The sequence below is a fragment of the Aquila chrysaetos genome, chromosome 24 (genome assembly GCF_900496995.4).
Source record: "Aquila chrysaetos chrysaetos chromosome 24, bAquChr1.4, whole genome shotgun sequence".
Taxonomy (NCBI): Eukaryota; Metazoa; Chordata; class Aves; order Accipitriformes; family Accipitridae; genus Aquila; species Aquila chrysaetos.
The window spans coordinates 11,839,491-11,854,072 of record NC_044027.1 but is presented as its reverse complement, the minus strand read 5'-3'; the positions used below and the strand labels follow the sequence as shown (position 1 = coordinate 11,854,072).

Sequence of the window (14,582 nt, the reverse complement as noted above, 5' to 3'; positions counted from 1 at the left end):
GATGGGGTTGGGGCTTTCTCCTGCCCTCGGTGGGTCTCTGCCCCAGCTGGCTCCACAGGGCAGTTTTTCCTTTGGATTTGTGGAGTTGTAGATGTGTGATGGAGAAAGGGAGCTGGAGGTCAGCACTGTGCTCTCAAGCTGGTGTCTCTTCTCCACGCAACATTAGCCTGGGCCGCTTCGTGTGCCCGTTAGCGCCAAATCAGGAAGCTTTCTCCAGGGTGTTCTTATTTAACTTTTCAATTATTTTATAACTTGAGGAGCATTAGCTGCTGCTGAGGGTCTGCCCATCTTCCCTGCTCCTCTCTGCTCGCCACATAAGCGAAAAAGTTACGGTGTCTCATAAAAAAAGGTAAGTTAAGGGTTTCATTAGAGCGGAGATGGTGGGAAGCAGTCTCCGGTGGCCTGGACCTTCGTGGTGCTGGGGCAGGGGAAGATGGGGCAGCATCCCATGGCCAAAGGCTTTTGTTTGCAGAAGAAATGGGGTAAAAGAACAAATCATAGAATGGTTTGGGTTGGAAGGGACCTTTAAAGGTCATCTAGTCCAACCTCCCTGCAACGAGCAGGAACATCTTCAACTAGATCAGGTTGCTCAGAGCCCCGTCCAGCCTGACTTTGAACGTTTCCAGGGATGGGGCATCTACCACCTCGCTGGGCAACCTCTGCCAGGGTTTCACCACCCTCATTGTAAAAAATTTCTTCCTTATATCTAGTCTGAGTCTCTCCTCTTTTAGTTTAAAAGCATTACCCCTTGTCCTATCACAACAGGCCCTACTAAAAAGTCTGTCCTCACCTTATAAGCCCCCTTTAAGTATTGAAGGACAGCAATAAGGTCTCCCCGGCGCCTTCTCTTCTGCAGGCTGAACAATCCCAATCTGCAGTGCCCTGTAGGTGTCAGGGGAGGGGTGTGCTAGAAAAGTCTTTGCCCCGTAGAAGAGCGGTGGGTTTCCTGGTCAGAAACAGCTCCTGGGAAGGTCAAACCCAGCTGGTAGCAGCCCAAGGAGCACAAGACACCCATCTGCTTTTGCAAGGTGCTTGTTATGCAAAGGTGCAAGGCAGAGGTGGGAACCGTCGGACAGTGGCTCTTAAGCGTTTGGTCTGTCGCGATGTGTTTATAATTATATTGCGTTATCTTAATTACCATCATGGGAAGTCAGGAGTGTGGCGGGTGGAAGGGCAAGGGGGAAGGTAGAAAGGCAGGGGAAGTGCAGGGTGACGAATAACTCGCAGCCTCCGTCGATGGGGCCGTGATTGTGGTCGGAGTTGGAAACGATGCTATTAATACAATGCTTATTCATTTCCTATAATAAAAAAATGGAAGTGCTTTGCAATTACCCAATTCCGAATGAAATTAACATTCCGTGGCATTTTCCAGTAAACGGTTAGTTTGCACACATGAGTGGAGGCAATTAGCTGGGAAGCGATTGAGCACCGTGACTGGAGAGAGGATGAAGAAGGGTCAGGGCAGCCGGTGCTGGGAGGGTGCTGCCGTGTGCTCTGGCTCCGGGTGCCCCTTCCCGGCGGGCTGGGTGTTCCCCTGGGTCCTGCCGGTTTGAGGAGCAGCTCACCCAGCTCTAACAAGGACAGGAGATGCAGATATTACCTCCTGCTCTCTGTAGATGGGGGGAATGCCAAAGCTTTGCAATAAAGAAGAAAAGCAAAGAGCGGGTGTGCGGTCAGAGGGGTTGTGGGGTCCCCTCATGCTCCCCGGGGTCCCCGACCCCATTGTGGGACGCTGAGCCAGCGCAGGTCCCCATCCCTCTCCCGTGCTGCACACCAGCCTCTCCCGGCATCCCCCCTTCTCCGTCACACGCCCCAAACTTTATTAAAAACCAATGGAGACTTTTTTTTTGGCAGATTTGTTAAACTACTGAAAACTTCTGATCCTATCAGGTTTTTTTTTTTTTTTTTTTTTTTTTTTTCCCCTGCCTCGTACCAGATAAGGACTGTGCTGGCTACGAGCCCAGAGCTGAGGGTGGTGGAGAACGGGATAGGGAAGCAGTCATCTCATGAATATATGAAGGAGGAAAGTACATTTGTTCAGTTTCCTTCAAAGGAGACATCTCGAATAAAGTTTTATCTTTCCTTCTGCTACCCTCCCCCTCCAATTTGCAATTAAAATTAGATTTTTACGTATGAAAATCTATTTTTATAGCAAGAGTTTTATTAACGTATATAATAACCTATTAATGTATTGACTTCTATGTATTAACACCTATGTTCAAAAAATTTATACCTTCTCTATTTTAAAATTCAACAAAAAGGGCCGGGAGAGAAAAGAAAGAAAAAGTCGAGATGGATGGAATACAAGCCTGTTTTCAAAATGCTCCTGGGTTCCCATATCCCTCTGTTGCTGCGTCTGAAAACCCCTCTGTGTAAAAGAGCTTCTCGGAGAGAGATTGATCCTCCCTCGCGCCGCGTTGGCAGGCTGGGCTGGGGGCCAGTTCCAGCAAAGCGCGCGGTGCCACGTATGTCATTTCCCCTGATGGGTTCGCCTAAGGATGGCTTGGAGATGTATGCATTGCAGGAGGTGCTTGGTCCCCTGATCTATGGGTATGTGTGGTTATTTGTGCTTTGTTTTGATGTTTTTATGTATATATATATTTTTTATTTTAAATACATATATCCATATATATATATATCTCCTGCGTTGGTTGTGTAATGCAGCCAGCAGTCTCCCAGTGTTTCTTGGACGCGGTGTGCCTGCACGTAGCATATGATGTGGACTAATGGAGAGCAGGGGACCCATGGGGACAGAGGCTCTTGCTTGAGAGGTGGTAGAGGTGTTTGGTGGCTGGAGAAAGACGTGGAGAGCTACAGTTCTCAGTGTTTCTCATGTTTTTGCCATCTCCATCACGCTCTGTGGCAGGAAGTTGCTCTCCAGATGTGTTCTCATCCCAATATGTGTGAAGCTGTTGTACAAATCTCTCCCACCATCATCACACAGGCATCAGTGTAATTGCCTAATTTTATGCTAGTAAAGCTCTCTGCTTTCTGGAGCCTAGTACCTTCAGGGTGGCACTGTTGAAAATCAGTCCACATCCCAGTTTCAGAACAAACACTGTTGCTTATTTCATGCTTCGAAAAGCAACAAACACCCATTATTTAGAGCTGGTGAGAAAACAGGGTTTCCACCATGTGGAAGACTTCCAGTATTGTGAAATTTATGCTCATCCCAAACAGGATCAGAAAGTCGATTTCTTGAAATACTTTGTAGAATAGAAATTTCCAAAATATCGATCCAGAAACAGCAAAATGAGCTTATTGAAACTCAGAGGTTTGATTTGGAGGTAACAATTATAATGTTATTAAACTGCATTACACATACCTGATGTTTACGTGGTACATTACGGATGTGATGATGCATTAGACCTTTCGAGCCAGCCTCAGTGATTCCCAGGAGAGTACCCTCCCCTGTGCCTAGAAAAAGCGGCTTATTTGAAAAATACTGGAAGCAGTTAGTGAGAGGGCAGGAGGTGGGCATGGAGAAGAGTTGGTGTCTGAGGTGAGGGGGCTGTGTCCTACACATGGCCACGGGTGCCGTCACGAATGCGTGCACGGGTCACGAGGTAAAAATCCCACCAACCTTGAATTCTAATTGCACCCAAACTTTTCTATTTAATCCTTGATTGAGTTTGACGTGTTCTTGCAAAACACTTTGATTCCAGTGAAGCGGCACGCTCAGTCGAGCAGCTCTTGAGCCGCTCTGTGAGTTACTCCTCTCTCCAAAACTCTGGGAGCATTTTAAGCACTGGTAATGTTGAAGAATCGATAACTTGCCCTCTGACTCTCAGAAATCAAAGAGAGGGATGGGAAAATCAGATGCTTAAAAACCTATATTTTTAAAAAATATGTTTTACTCAATACCTAGCGTGGGAAGCTGTAACAGAAGCTGCTGTTGCCTTTATAGTCTTTTCCCTGCAGCTGTAGGAGTGCAAGTGTTGTGTGAGGAGTACAGGGACTGTCGTGGCTCCGGGGACCGAAACTTTAAGCCGAACACCAAAGACTGGGAGACCTGGGGAAGCTGGCACCTTTGCAGACCTTAAGCCTTACTGCTCTGTTTTAACATGCTGCAAAAACCAAGCTGTGGGGCTGTCCAGCTCTCCCAGCAGCAGCACGAGGTGTTGAGCCTGGTTTGGGGAGAAGCTGCTGCCCTTCCCCTGCCCTGCCAGGGTCCGGTGCAGCACCGAGTGGGGCTGCCAGGTCCTTGGTGGATATGGGGTCTCTGTGGGGCGCAGGAGCGTTCGCTTAGCCTGGGGGTAGTTCTGCAGTGAGTGGTACGGCTGCTTCGTTGGCATCCTCTGAGGCCACGTCTGAAGACCCTAAAATATCTCCGTGAGGTTGAGGGTTTGTTTCCAAGGGCTATAGAGCATTTCCATCACCACCAGCTCCATCCTGCCTCAGCTGGCAGAAAACAGGTTGCACAGTCAAAGGGGTTTTTCAGTTCCTTGTCTCTTGTGCTGGACCCTCGGGAACGTCCTGGGATGGTGGAGGCACCATCCAAGTGCAACCAGTGGAAGTACACAGCTAGCGCGTCTCTTAAGTACAGGTTGTGGGTGGTTGCGCTGATCCAAGCCTGGGACTCTGTTTTGGAGAATCCGTCCTGGCCACTGAAGCTGGTGAGAAACTAGTTTTGGTACCTCCTCAAAACAGCCCCCCATAACCAGCCTATGTGTCTGGGAAGGGTACAGCTCTCCTGGCTGCGCTGGGGGTGGAACGAATGCTGCCGCTTCCCATCTCCATTGCAATGTATTTTTACCCAAACATTGCTCATATTGTTCAGTTGATGACATTTTTTTGTTGTTGTTGTCGTAATTTTTAAGCCAAACAACATCTTTTTCCCACTGCAATTTGTGCCAGCAAAAAGGAGGGAAGGAAGAAAAGGCTATTGGTATGAATTGTTTTGTGGGAGACGTGCAAACGAGTAAGGGAGCCTTAAGGAGAGCAAATCGCTTTTAAAATAGCGTATGGGGGTGGACAGGAGGGAGGTGTACGTCGGGAACATGTAATGTGCTTTACAAAGGTACGGTGACCTTCAGCTGTGTCCTTAAATCGCTGCCAGAGATGGAAGCTGACTTTTGCGGAGGCTGAAGAGCCCCGTGCTTCGTCTGCTTCAGCTTGTTCCTGGGGTTGTTAGGCTGTCGAAGGCCCTTGCTGTAGGACAGGGTGAGATTAAGATCATAGCGTCGTGCCAAACCTCGGGGTGGATCTCACCCCCTTTGCCAGGCTGCAGAAACTCTCAACGTGGTGACGAAGCTGCGAGCTCAATAGCCCTGATGGGTTTAGCTCCTGGAAACCGGGGATGGGAGAGAAGGCGGTTTGGCAAGCTTCGCTCAAGGAGAGGACGGTCCTATCGCTTCTAAATCTGCATCGTGTTCGGCCGCCGTTGGGAGGAGCCGGTGCCCGGGCGCTGGGGAGGGGAGCAGGGTGCGGGCAGCGCCGGGAGCTGCCGGCCGAGCCCCTGCTTGGCCCACGCAGCCCAGGAGGGTCCTGGGGGGCAGAGCTGGGCCGTTTGAAGCTTTGCGCTACCCTGCGGTAGCGTGCGTTCCCGTCCTTTTCAGAACAATTAAAACCTCCGGGGGAGACGGGAACGCCAAGCACGCGCGCCGTGCGTGTGCGGCACGGTGGCACGCGTGGGCGAAGTCGTGTTTGCCGCGCGGCTGTGCGACGCCTGCGGAAGCATCGGCGTGGGAGGTGGGCTCCTGCCCCTGGCTGTCCAGACTCAGACGGCTGACTATGGAAATCCCCGGGTGGCAAAGCCCAGGTGGCAGTTTGCGGCGGACTGTGTCGCTTTTATGGATGTGACGGACACCCCCATAGTCAACAGGGTCCCAGCAGCCTCGGTGAGTGCCGTGCCTCATTACGTTACGGTGCGTTGGTTTCTTCTCCCGCCCTGTTGTCGCGGTTGGCAGTGCATGAAGGGTCTTTCCTTTATCCTTGACCCTTGATGTTCATTGGGTTGAAGCCCAGCTACCTTCCATTTGTCAGTGAGGGTTTTCTCCACGTTGACCATGTTGAACTCCACTTGCTGAGATCATGTCAACAAGGGGGGGGGATGTTTGGTTTTTTCCCTCCCCCTTTTTTGTCTCCTCCCCCTGTTTTTTTTTTTTCCTCACCCTCGGTTTTTTTCCCTCCTAGTTTTGGTTTTGTTTTTTTTTTCTTTCTCCCCCTTCTTTTTTTCCTCCCCGTTTTTCTTCCTTCCCTTTACTCCAAACCCCTGAGCTCAGGGGCACGAAGAGGCCAAGGATGTGCTGGCACACATGAGCTGTGCAGAGCAGTGAGATGCACCAGCTTTTTCCTCCTATTCCTGGAATGAGTATTTGTAACATCATCGCAAATAGCCGGCGACTGCTGGGACCCTCTCCCCGTGAAGGTAATGCTCCCCCCGCTGCTTTTGGCGTTCGCTCCGCTGACGAGCGCGCGAGCAGATGCCTCTGGATGGATGTGCCGAGCGTGGTGGCCAGATGGGGTGCGATCACCGCGGCCCTGATTGCTCCCATCAGCCAAGCAGGGACCACGAGAGCTGCGACCTCGCCGCGTTCCGTCGCTAGCTGAAGGCATGGCCCCCTCCTCCTCCCCTCCCGCGCTCTCCTTCTGGCCTCCTTTCGGTAAATAAGCCTCAGCCGTGTGGTTCCCGAGCTCCCTGCTCCACTTGCACACGTTATAAATCGCACAGCCCCGAGGTTCAAATAACTTGCCATCTGTTTGTGGGGAGGCCCTGCTACGCTTGCTCCCAGGCGAAGGAGCTGCGGGGATGGGCTTTCTCCCGCAAACACGGCGGCGGGGTGCTGAGTTGCACCGGTGCTGCCGCAGCATCCTTCCCCGGTGCCTTGGGAGAGCCCTGCAAGAAGAAGTTGGATGTGTGCTGTCAGTGCTGGGACTAGGTGCTCTTTGGAGACCTTTCTCTGCTCTTGATTTTTTTTTTTTTTTTTTTTTTTTTTTTTTTCCCCTATGATGCTGCTTGCTGGGACATCCGCCGCCGCAGGATCTGGCCGCACCTGCTGTAAATGTAGGGGACTTTGGGGAGCTCTGCCTTTGATCCATGGTGCCTGGGGGAGCCTGGTGTTGAATAATTGGAAGACGTAACATAGCTGGTCCCTTAGGCCACCCTCTCTCTGGAGCTCTACCGAAACGGTTCCCACCTTCGGTGCTTACGCAGGCAGCGGGTTTGATCCTCGTCTCTCCATCGCCCAGTGAGTGTGGTCCTCTCCCGAGCCCTCCCGATGCACGTGCGCCCACGGGCACAACAGCCACTCCGCTCTTCTTCAGCGCTCCCTCTCCCAGTGCCCCCGGGAGATTTCGGTACCTTCTCTGCAGCCTGCGGGGGTAGAAGAGCACCCTGGGGTGGTCTAAAGGCTCTCAACCCTGGGAAGGCCAGGGACATCGCCTTCGGGATTTGGGGAGAAGGAAGGGGGAGCTGCTTTGTGGGCTGGTGTGGCAGCGCCTGCGGCACGGGGTGGCCGGGGCTCTCCGCTCCCTGCAGTGTGGGTGGCTGTTGGAGGAGTCTGCTGCAGACTCTGCATTTAAGTCAAATCCTTGTCTAGGATTACAAATGCCTCGTCCTGCATGGCCAGCTTCTCATTTCGCACTAAAATGGCCTGCTGCGAAGGGAATTAGAGTCCATGGTCCGGAGCAGTTACACACCCCGAGCTCACCGGGTGCCCGAGGAGTTCCATACAGATCTGATGTGTCTCTGGACCCGGGAGATGCAGTGGGATGATGCATCAGCCCATCATCCCGGCAGGCTGGGGAGCTCCAAGGTGCTCATTTATTCCATACCCGAGTGGGACGTGGGGTGGCTATAGGGCTGGTGATCCCTGCCAGCCCCGCACAGGCATGTTGTGGGCAGGGGGAGCTTCAGGAGCTAATCGGAGGGGCTTCGTGAGTCTTCAGATGGAGACAGGACAGAGGTTATGTTCTGCTAATGAGTTTATTCAAGGAGTCGACAGAGGCCAAACTGATTGTTAAACCTGGGAGACCTCTGTGGCCTGCAGGATGACAAACCTTTTGATCCTGAATTTCATCTTTGCCCTTTGCAAGTGGTTTCATGATTTCCCATAACTGCCTGTCGTGCGAGTGGGTGGTGAGTTTCATAGGACAATTGGGGGGGGGGGGGGGGGGGAGAGCAAGGAGGGGAATTGCTTAAATATCAGCAAGCTGTGATGTGCTGTGGGGTGTTGCAGCAAGCTGTTTCCTGAGCTCAGGTGCTGCTGCCTGCCATGCGAGCACAGCCCCTGGAAGACCCCAGGGATTCCTGCTGCAGCTCGGAGCATGCCTGGACCAGCTGTACATTGTTCGCCTGGCTCCCACCCCAGCCTTGCCTATCGCTCCGTAATCCCAAACTTGCCCGCTGGGGAGTACCCGACCCCCCCAAAAGGCTGCCAAGCCTGGGGTTCAACTCTGAGCTCCCGGGGCAGAGTTAAACCTGACCCGAAGCCAGCTCAGTGCCCGGGGGGGTTCCTGTGTGTTTTTGAACCCTTCAGGCTGTAACTTGGATAAGGGCACGATGCTTCCAAGTGCCCTGCGTGCACATGGGGAAAGAGGCAAGGAATAATCCAAAACGCTGGAAAGCAGCGTGAAAAATGCCATTTCCGTAAACTCACAATTTTCTAATTTCTGTGGCTTTGGTAGGACTTGGAAAAGTGCTGGATGGGTCCCCGTGGGTGACTTTGGAGGGTGACCTCAGGGTCTGTCCCACCTTGGCAGAGCTCCTGCCCAAGGACTTGGCTCCGGCTCACGCTGTCCTCTGCGAGGAAGGGGTCGTACGGGCAGTGGGGACACGGCGGCCCGGTCCTCTTTTAACCGCAGTCCCTTTGCCGGTGTTGCAGCTCCCGAGGTGACGCAGGAGACGGTGGAGTCCCTGATGCAGAAGTTCAAGGAGAGCTTCCGCACCAACACGCCCATTGAGATCGGGCAGCTCCAGCCTGCGCTGCGCAGCACGTCCGTGGGGAGACGGAAACGCCGGAGCCGGCCCCGAGGTAGGCTGTCACAGTCACCGGCTGCTCCTCCGGTGCCCTGGGTTTGGCCACGTCCAGAGGAGTTTGGTTGGGGAAGAAGGCAGGCGCTCCTCATCCTCACTGCTGAGCGTGGGGACCCCAGAGCTCCTCCGTGATGGGGTGAAGAGGGGCAAACCCCACGCAGCATCCTCTGGATGGCCTGAGGGGAGCGGCGTCACCTCATGTGTCCCCCAGGGATTTATCCAGGTCTGCTGCAAGTCCAGGGTCCCTGCCAGCTGCCCCGGCTAACCAAGGTTTGATGGGAGTGAAATATGGTTTCTTGGCAAGTTTTTATTTCGGAGGAAGGGGTGAAGTTCATTTTCGCTGTAACTTGCACCACTGGGACCTCTCTTTTTTGCACTTTCCCAGTGCTTAGGGGTTTTTTGAATTTTTTTTTTAGGGGCCACACAGAGAGTGGGAGCAGCCTTCACGGCTCTAAAGGCTGTACCATGCAAAAGCGTGCCGGGGGCTCCTGAGTTTTATTTGTAGCCTATTTGCCAGCTGCACTAGAGCAACAGGAGGAGGTTTGGCTGGAACAGCCCTGTGAGCAAGGTTTGGTCCTTGTGTTGCCTCTCAACAAGGGAAACTGCCTCCTCCTATTGCTATCGCTGCTTAAAACAGTAATGGCTCTGAGTTAAGCAGTGAGTACAGTGGGTTTGGGTCCAGATTTCTAGCTGGCGAGGAGGAAGAGGTGTCAGGGTCCCTCAGAGATGATGGGCAGGAGGGGCTCCCTTGGCCATGGACTGCCCGGTGCACTGCCGGTCTTTGTGGCAGTGCTGGGGGCTGGGGAGGAAATACTTTTATTTCTGTTTACTGTTGGTTTTGTTTTTCATTTATTTATGAGTCTGAAATGTGATCTTTTATTCTGGATACATTTTCCTGCAATACAGGCCCAGAGAGGGCTTTTTTTATTATAGCTCTGCCCATAAATTATTCACTTAGTGTGAAGAAAATGTTCTGACTCTTTAACTGGTTTAAATTATTTGGTTTGTTTTCTAGTAGTTACTCAAATACGTATATCTGGATTTTGGCGTGTGTGTGTGCAGGTGCTTTGGGGTCCACAGTGACTGTCTGGTGAAGTTTCCCTGATTCCCTGCTCCAGCCTCTTTTTTTGTTTGTTTTTATTTCACTTTTGAACTGCCTGAAGGTAAGAGGCTTTTTAGTCACTAATAGAGCAAGTTAGTTAATCCATGCAGCCAAGCTTAGGAGGAGACACGATGCCGGGCTGCACGCAGAGCCCCTGGCTGCATGGGAGCAGAGTGTGGCCCCGAGCCAGCTCAGCTTGTCCCCAGTCTCTAGGGACACGCACCCTCCATCTCCCACCTCCCTGGGCTGGTGCTCCCCTGCCTCCCCACAAATCCCCATCTGCACCGCACCAGAGCGTGCCCCGGGGCAAGGGGAGCTCTTCCCAACCTTCGCCCCATCCCTGCTACCCCCCAGGATCCCTCTGCCCATTAGCGGCTGCGGGAATAGTCAGCGGATACCAGGACAAGAAAGCCCTTGGGTTGTTCTCTACTTCTGCCCAGACTTGTGTTTCCTCAACGCGAGGGTTGGAGACCAGCTTGCACCCGGTGTTGGGATGAGGAGCCGAATTTCCCCGCCGGCTGCTGGGTTCCACTTGGCGACCCGCTCGTGGTGCTCAGCGAGGTCACCCTCCATCCCTCCCTGCCTCGGCCGCCGGCGCAGGCGGTCCTTAGCCACGGGCAGTTACAGCTGGGCTGTCCAGCAGGTCCCCAGCAGCAGGCGACCCGTGGTGGAGAAAACCAGTTGTCTCCCTTGGGACTCTTGCGCTGTTCCCCCGGGAGCCAGAGCAAGCCCAGCTGCCCGGCCACAAATCTTCCCCGCCGTGGCTGTCGCTATATTTTGCTCTCCGGCTGTTTCCCGGGGCCTTGGGCGTGCGTCTCGGGTATGCAGGGGTGCCTGCTCCAGCAGCCCCACAACGGGCAGGCTCTTGCACGCCCGAGTCGTGGGGCCGGGGAAGGGTTTTGGGGCAGGCTGCGGGCAAGGGGAGGTGATGGAGAGGAGCTGGGCACCGGCACCTCGAGCTGCTCCGGTCCTGAGCTGGTTGCAGCGGTCCCAAAGGTGCCGCAAAGATGGGTGGGGGTGTCTCACTGCGCCCCAGTGCTCAGCTCTCCAGTGGAAGGGAAGAGGATGGCTGGCGGGGAAGGGCCCAGGTTAGCCGGGAAGGTGCTGCCGTGGCTGTTCCCTTGTCCGCACTGGGAGCGGGATGAGTCCCCGTGGTGTTGGTGCCCAGCCTACCGCGGTTTCCGTGGGTCTCTGTTCCTCCCGGCAGCTCCTCCGTGGATGGTTGCGTGCGCTCTCGGAGGTGGTGGGGAGCTGTGTCTGGCCTCAGTTGCTCAGGGCGTACCGTACCCCGGGGGCGTCAGGAGGGGACTGTGACTTTGAGTGTCTCCGCTTATGGGAACCCTCACTGGCATGCCCTAGAAAAATGATTTTAAGGTCTCAATCGTCAGAAATCAGTGAGCAGCCCCAAAAAGCAAGCCAGTTCCAGCATCTCCAGTGGAGATCTCACTCCCCACAGCCCCATCCCATCCTTTTTTCCATTTAATTTAAATTTCTTTTCGCTTGCGAAAGCCGTGGCCGGGCGCTGCTGCTGAGGCCGTATCCGTGCCTTTTCCTGCACCTCTCCTGTGCTGGAGGTTTTGTTTTGACAGCCCGCCGTCCCTCTGGCGGGCGAGCAGTTGGAGTGCTATCGAACATTAAGGTTAAACGATGATATCACAACTCACGATGTTTGCATTTTACATCCAATTGCAAACACAAACCCTTCGCCTCATTAATCCTTTGCAATCCATGGGTTTTTTTCCTCCCCCTAAATGAAATTGTCCGTTTGGGATGCATTTATTTCCTTCTAACAGCCGCATGACAGTTCCGCTGATGGAGTTTGCATCCAACTTTGTTACTGGGTAGTGACAAGCCGGCCTGACGGATGCATGTGTGTAATTATTTTCTCACGGTTCGATTTAATTAATGCTTAACCTCGTCAGAGCCCTACAGCTGGAGCGCTCTCCCTGCAGGAACCGTGCACAGCAAAAGGATTTCCTCCTTTATGGAAAGGCTCTGAAAGGGCTCCAAGTGCCACTCCTGCAGAAGGGTGGGATAAACCAAACCAAAAAACAAAGAACCCAACGCCCCAGCCCAGCGAAACCGAATCTGGGATAAGCTTTGCCTTGCTTCGCTTCCCTGCACTAAGTGCATTTAAACTGCTGCCTATTACTTGTCATTAAATCTGATTCTGCACTAAGTGTTTCTAACAGCTCTGGGAAAGGTCGTATTTTGCGGAGGAGATCGACTTCAAAAAAAACCAAAAAACCCATGCCACCCTCTCCATTTACAGTACCATATAACTTTATTTTGTCTAATGCCTTTTTCATACAAACTTTCTCCCCAAACACTTTTATCGAGTGAAGCGCATTTAGAGTTTATAAATAATAGAGGGACAGTGAGGATGATAAGAGCTGAGGTGCTGGAAGGAGGATATCTCTGCTGAGGGCTGGCAGTGCGGGAGGGAGGGATGCTGCATCCGAGAGGGTCTGGATGTACTGGTTCCCAAAACGCAGCCAGGCTGCTACCCGGAGCATCCCAACCCAGCTGCGTCGGAGGAGCGGGGCTTAAACTGGGAAGAGATTCCCTGGGAACCGTGGGGAGAGGCGGCGGTGCAGGGACCGAGGACGCGGGTTTGGCCGATGGACCCCCCAGCGCAGCCTCCCCGCGGCTGGGTGGGATGTCGGGGTGCAGGGCTGGGAGGTGCCCTGGGGGGGAGGCCGGTTTGCGCAGAGAGGGGGTCTGGTGCCCTCTCCTGGGGCAGGCCTTTAAAAGCACCCTGGCTTTGAGAATAAATAAGCGATTAATAGCTCCTTCTGCCTGAGGCGGGATGCGCTGTTTATCGGGGCTGCGGCTTCTCGTGTTTTAGAGCTCTTGGCTGAGCCGTGAGTTACCCAACGTTAGCCCAGGGAGGAGAGCCGCGGCTCGGCTGGGCTGGCCCGTGGTCCCCGCTTTCGGCAGGACCCCTCTGCCACCCACCTCGCCCCGTCCGTCTGTCCCGCGGTGCCCACGGAGCAGCGCGTTTTGCTGGCGAGGCTTTTTTGGGGTTCAGCTGGGAGCTTTCACCTCATCCAAGGCAAAGCATCGCATCCAGCTCCTCGAGTTGGTCCTTGCTGAAAATAAAACCCTTCGCAGCTGCGCAAGGGCTGTCATCTGGGATCGGTGTGATCCCAGTTTTCCATGGTGGGAGCCGTGGGGCCGTCACCTGGTTGTTGCACCACCTGCCCCTGGGTGGTTTCTTGGGCATAGGCAGAAGGAAAAGGGAAGAGCAATGAGGAGGAGGAATTTTCATCGGCTGAAGCCAGTGTGTGTGTGTGTACCCCTGCTGCAATGACAAACCAGAGCAGAGTGCTTCATTTTTAAAGGGCTTTTTTTCTTTACCTTTTTTTTTTTTTTTTTTGCGTTGACTGGATACATTTCAAAAGAAAATGTTTGTGTGTATTTTTTTTCTTCCCTAGAACTGCATCTAATTTACCTTTCTCTGGCCATGTTTGGTTTTTCAGTTGACTGGTAGGGGTAAATTAATTAAACTGAAAATTTCTACTTAGCTAATTGTATAGCTCTGCATCACCCTGCCAGCCCTCAGTGAGTGGACCTCGCCGCAGCACTGGGGAGGTGGGGAGGGGACTCCTCATCTGGTTTTTACTGGGAAGCCTGGGAGCAAAGGGGCTTGTTGAACACCCAGGAGACTGCATTGCATGGGGCGAGCGAGCGTGGAGGCGGAGTGAACCGAACACAGTCGAGCAGGGAGGTCATGGGTCTTTAATGCTGCGGTGCGTACAGGGTTTGGCCCTTTTTCTGGAGGGGAGGGATGCAGAAAATCCTTTTGCATTGGCAGTGGGGCTGTGGCTGCGGGGCGGGGGGCATGGACACAGGTGTCACCCAGGGTGGCACTGCTGGGGACAAACATGAGCTCCCACTTCTGTTATAACATCCAGCTTGGAGGCATTACGTATCCCAGGTCAACCTGGCCTCAGACAGGAGTTATCCAAATAGCTCCTGTAACTTATTCCTTTATTTTAACTCAGTTTTGATTTGTTTTGCATCCACAGTTGCTTCCCTGAGGTGCTCTGTAACCTCTTGGCTTTGAGGAAGGGATTTAAAGTGCCAGGTTTTGTTTTGGTTTGGTTTTTTTTATGGACAAAAATGCACCTTTAAAAAATACACATGGCTTACCTAACAAACTCTTTGGTAATGACAGAGCCTCTAATTCCTGAATTTTATTTCCTTAGTCCCCATTTAGCATTAACGCTACCATCTTTAATTACACCATAACGAGAGGTGTTTGCCTTGGCACCCCGCCTTGCTCCCCGCTAAATTAATGTCGCGCTCAAAACGAGCGCCCTGCCCCGGTGCTCGGCTGAGCTGCGATCTATTTGAACGGATTAACGAGCTTGTAAATCTGCAAACAGGATTAGAAAGGAGAGCATCTTCCTCCAGCTCCCCCTCCTCGCCCGCGCTCCCGCCTCCTGCCCCACCGCCTGGTCCCCAGGCGGTGGGGCAGGAGGCGGGAGCGCGGGCGAG

At 53.2% G+C, this 14,582-nt stretch overlaps 1 protein-coding gene across 3 annotated transcripts in view; it reads left to right on the top strand.

The window, feature by feature from the left end:
* Window positions 1-14,582, top strand: part of ASTN2 (astrotactin 2) — a 362,574-nt gene that overhangs the window by 103,802 nt on the left and 244,190 nt on the right. For all 3 annotated transcript variants that reach the window (XM_029999952.1, XM_029999953.1, XM_029999955.2), the window contains exon 4: window positions 8,826-8,975. In XM_029999952.1, the coding sequence (XP_029855812.1) occupies window positions 8,826-8,975 (150 nt within the window). The remainder of the gene's footprint in view (window positions 1-8,825; window positions 8,976-14,582) is intronic.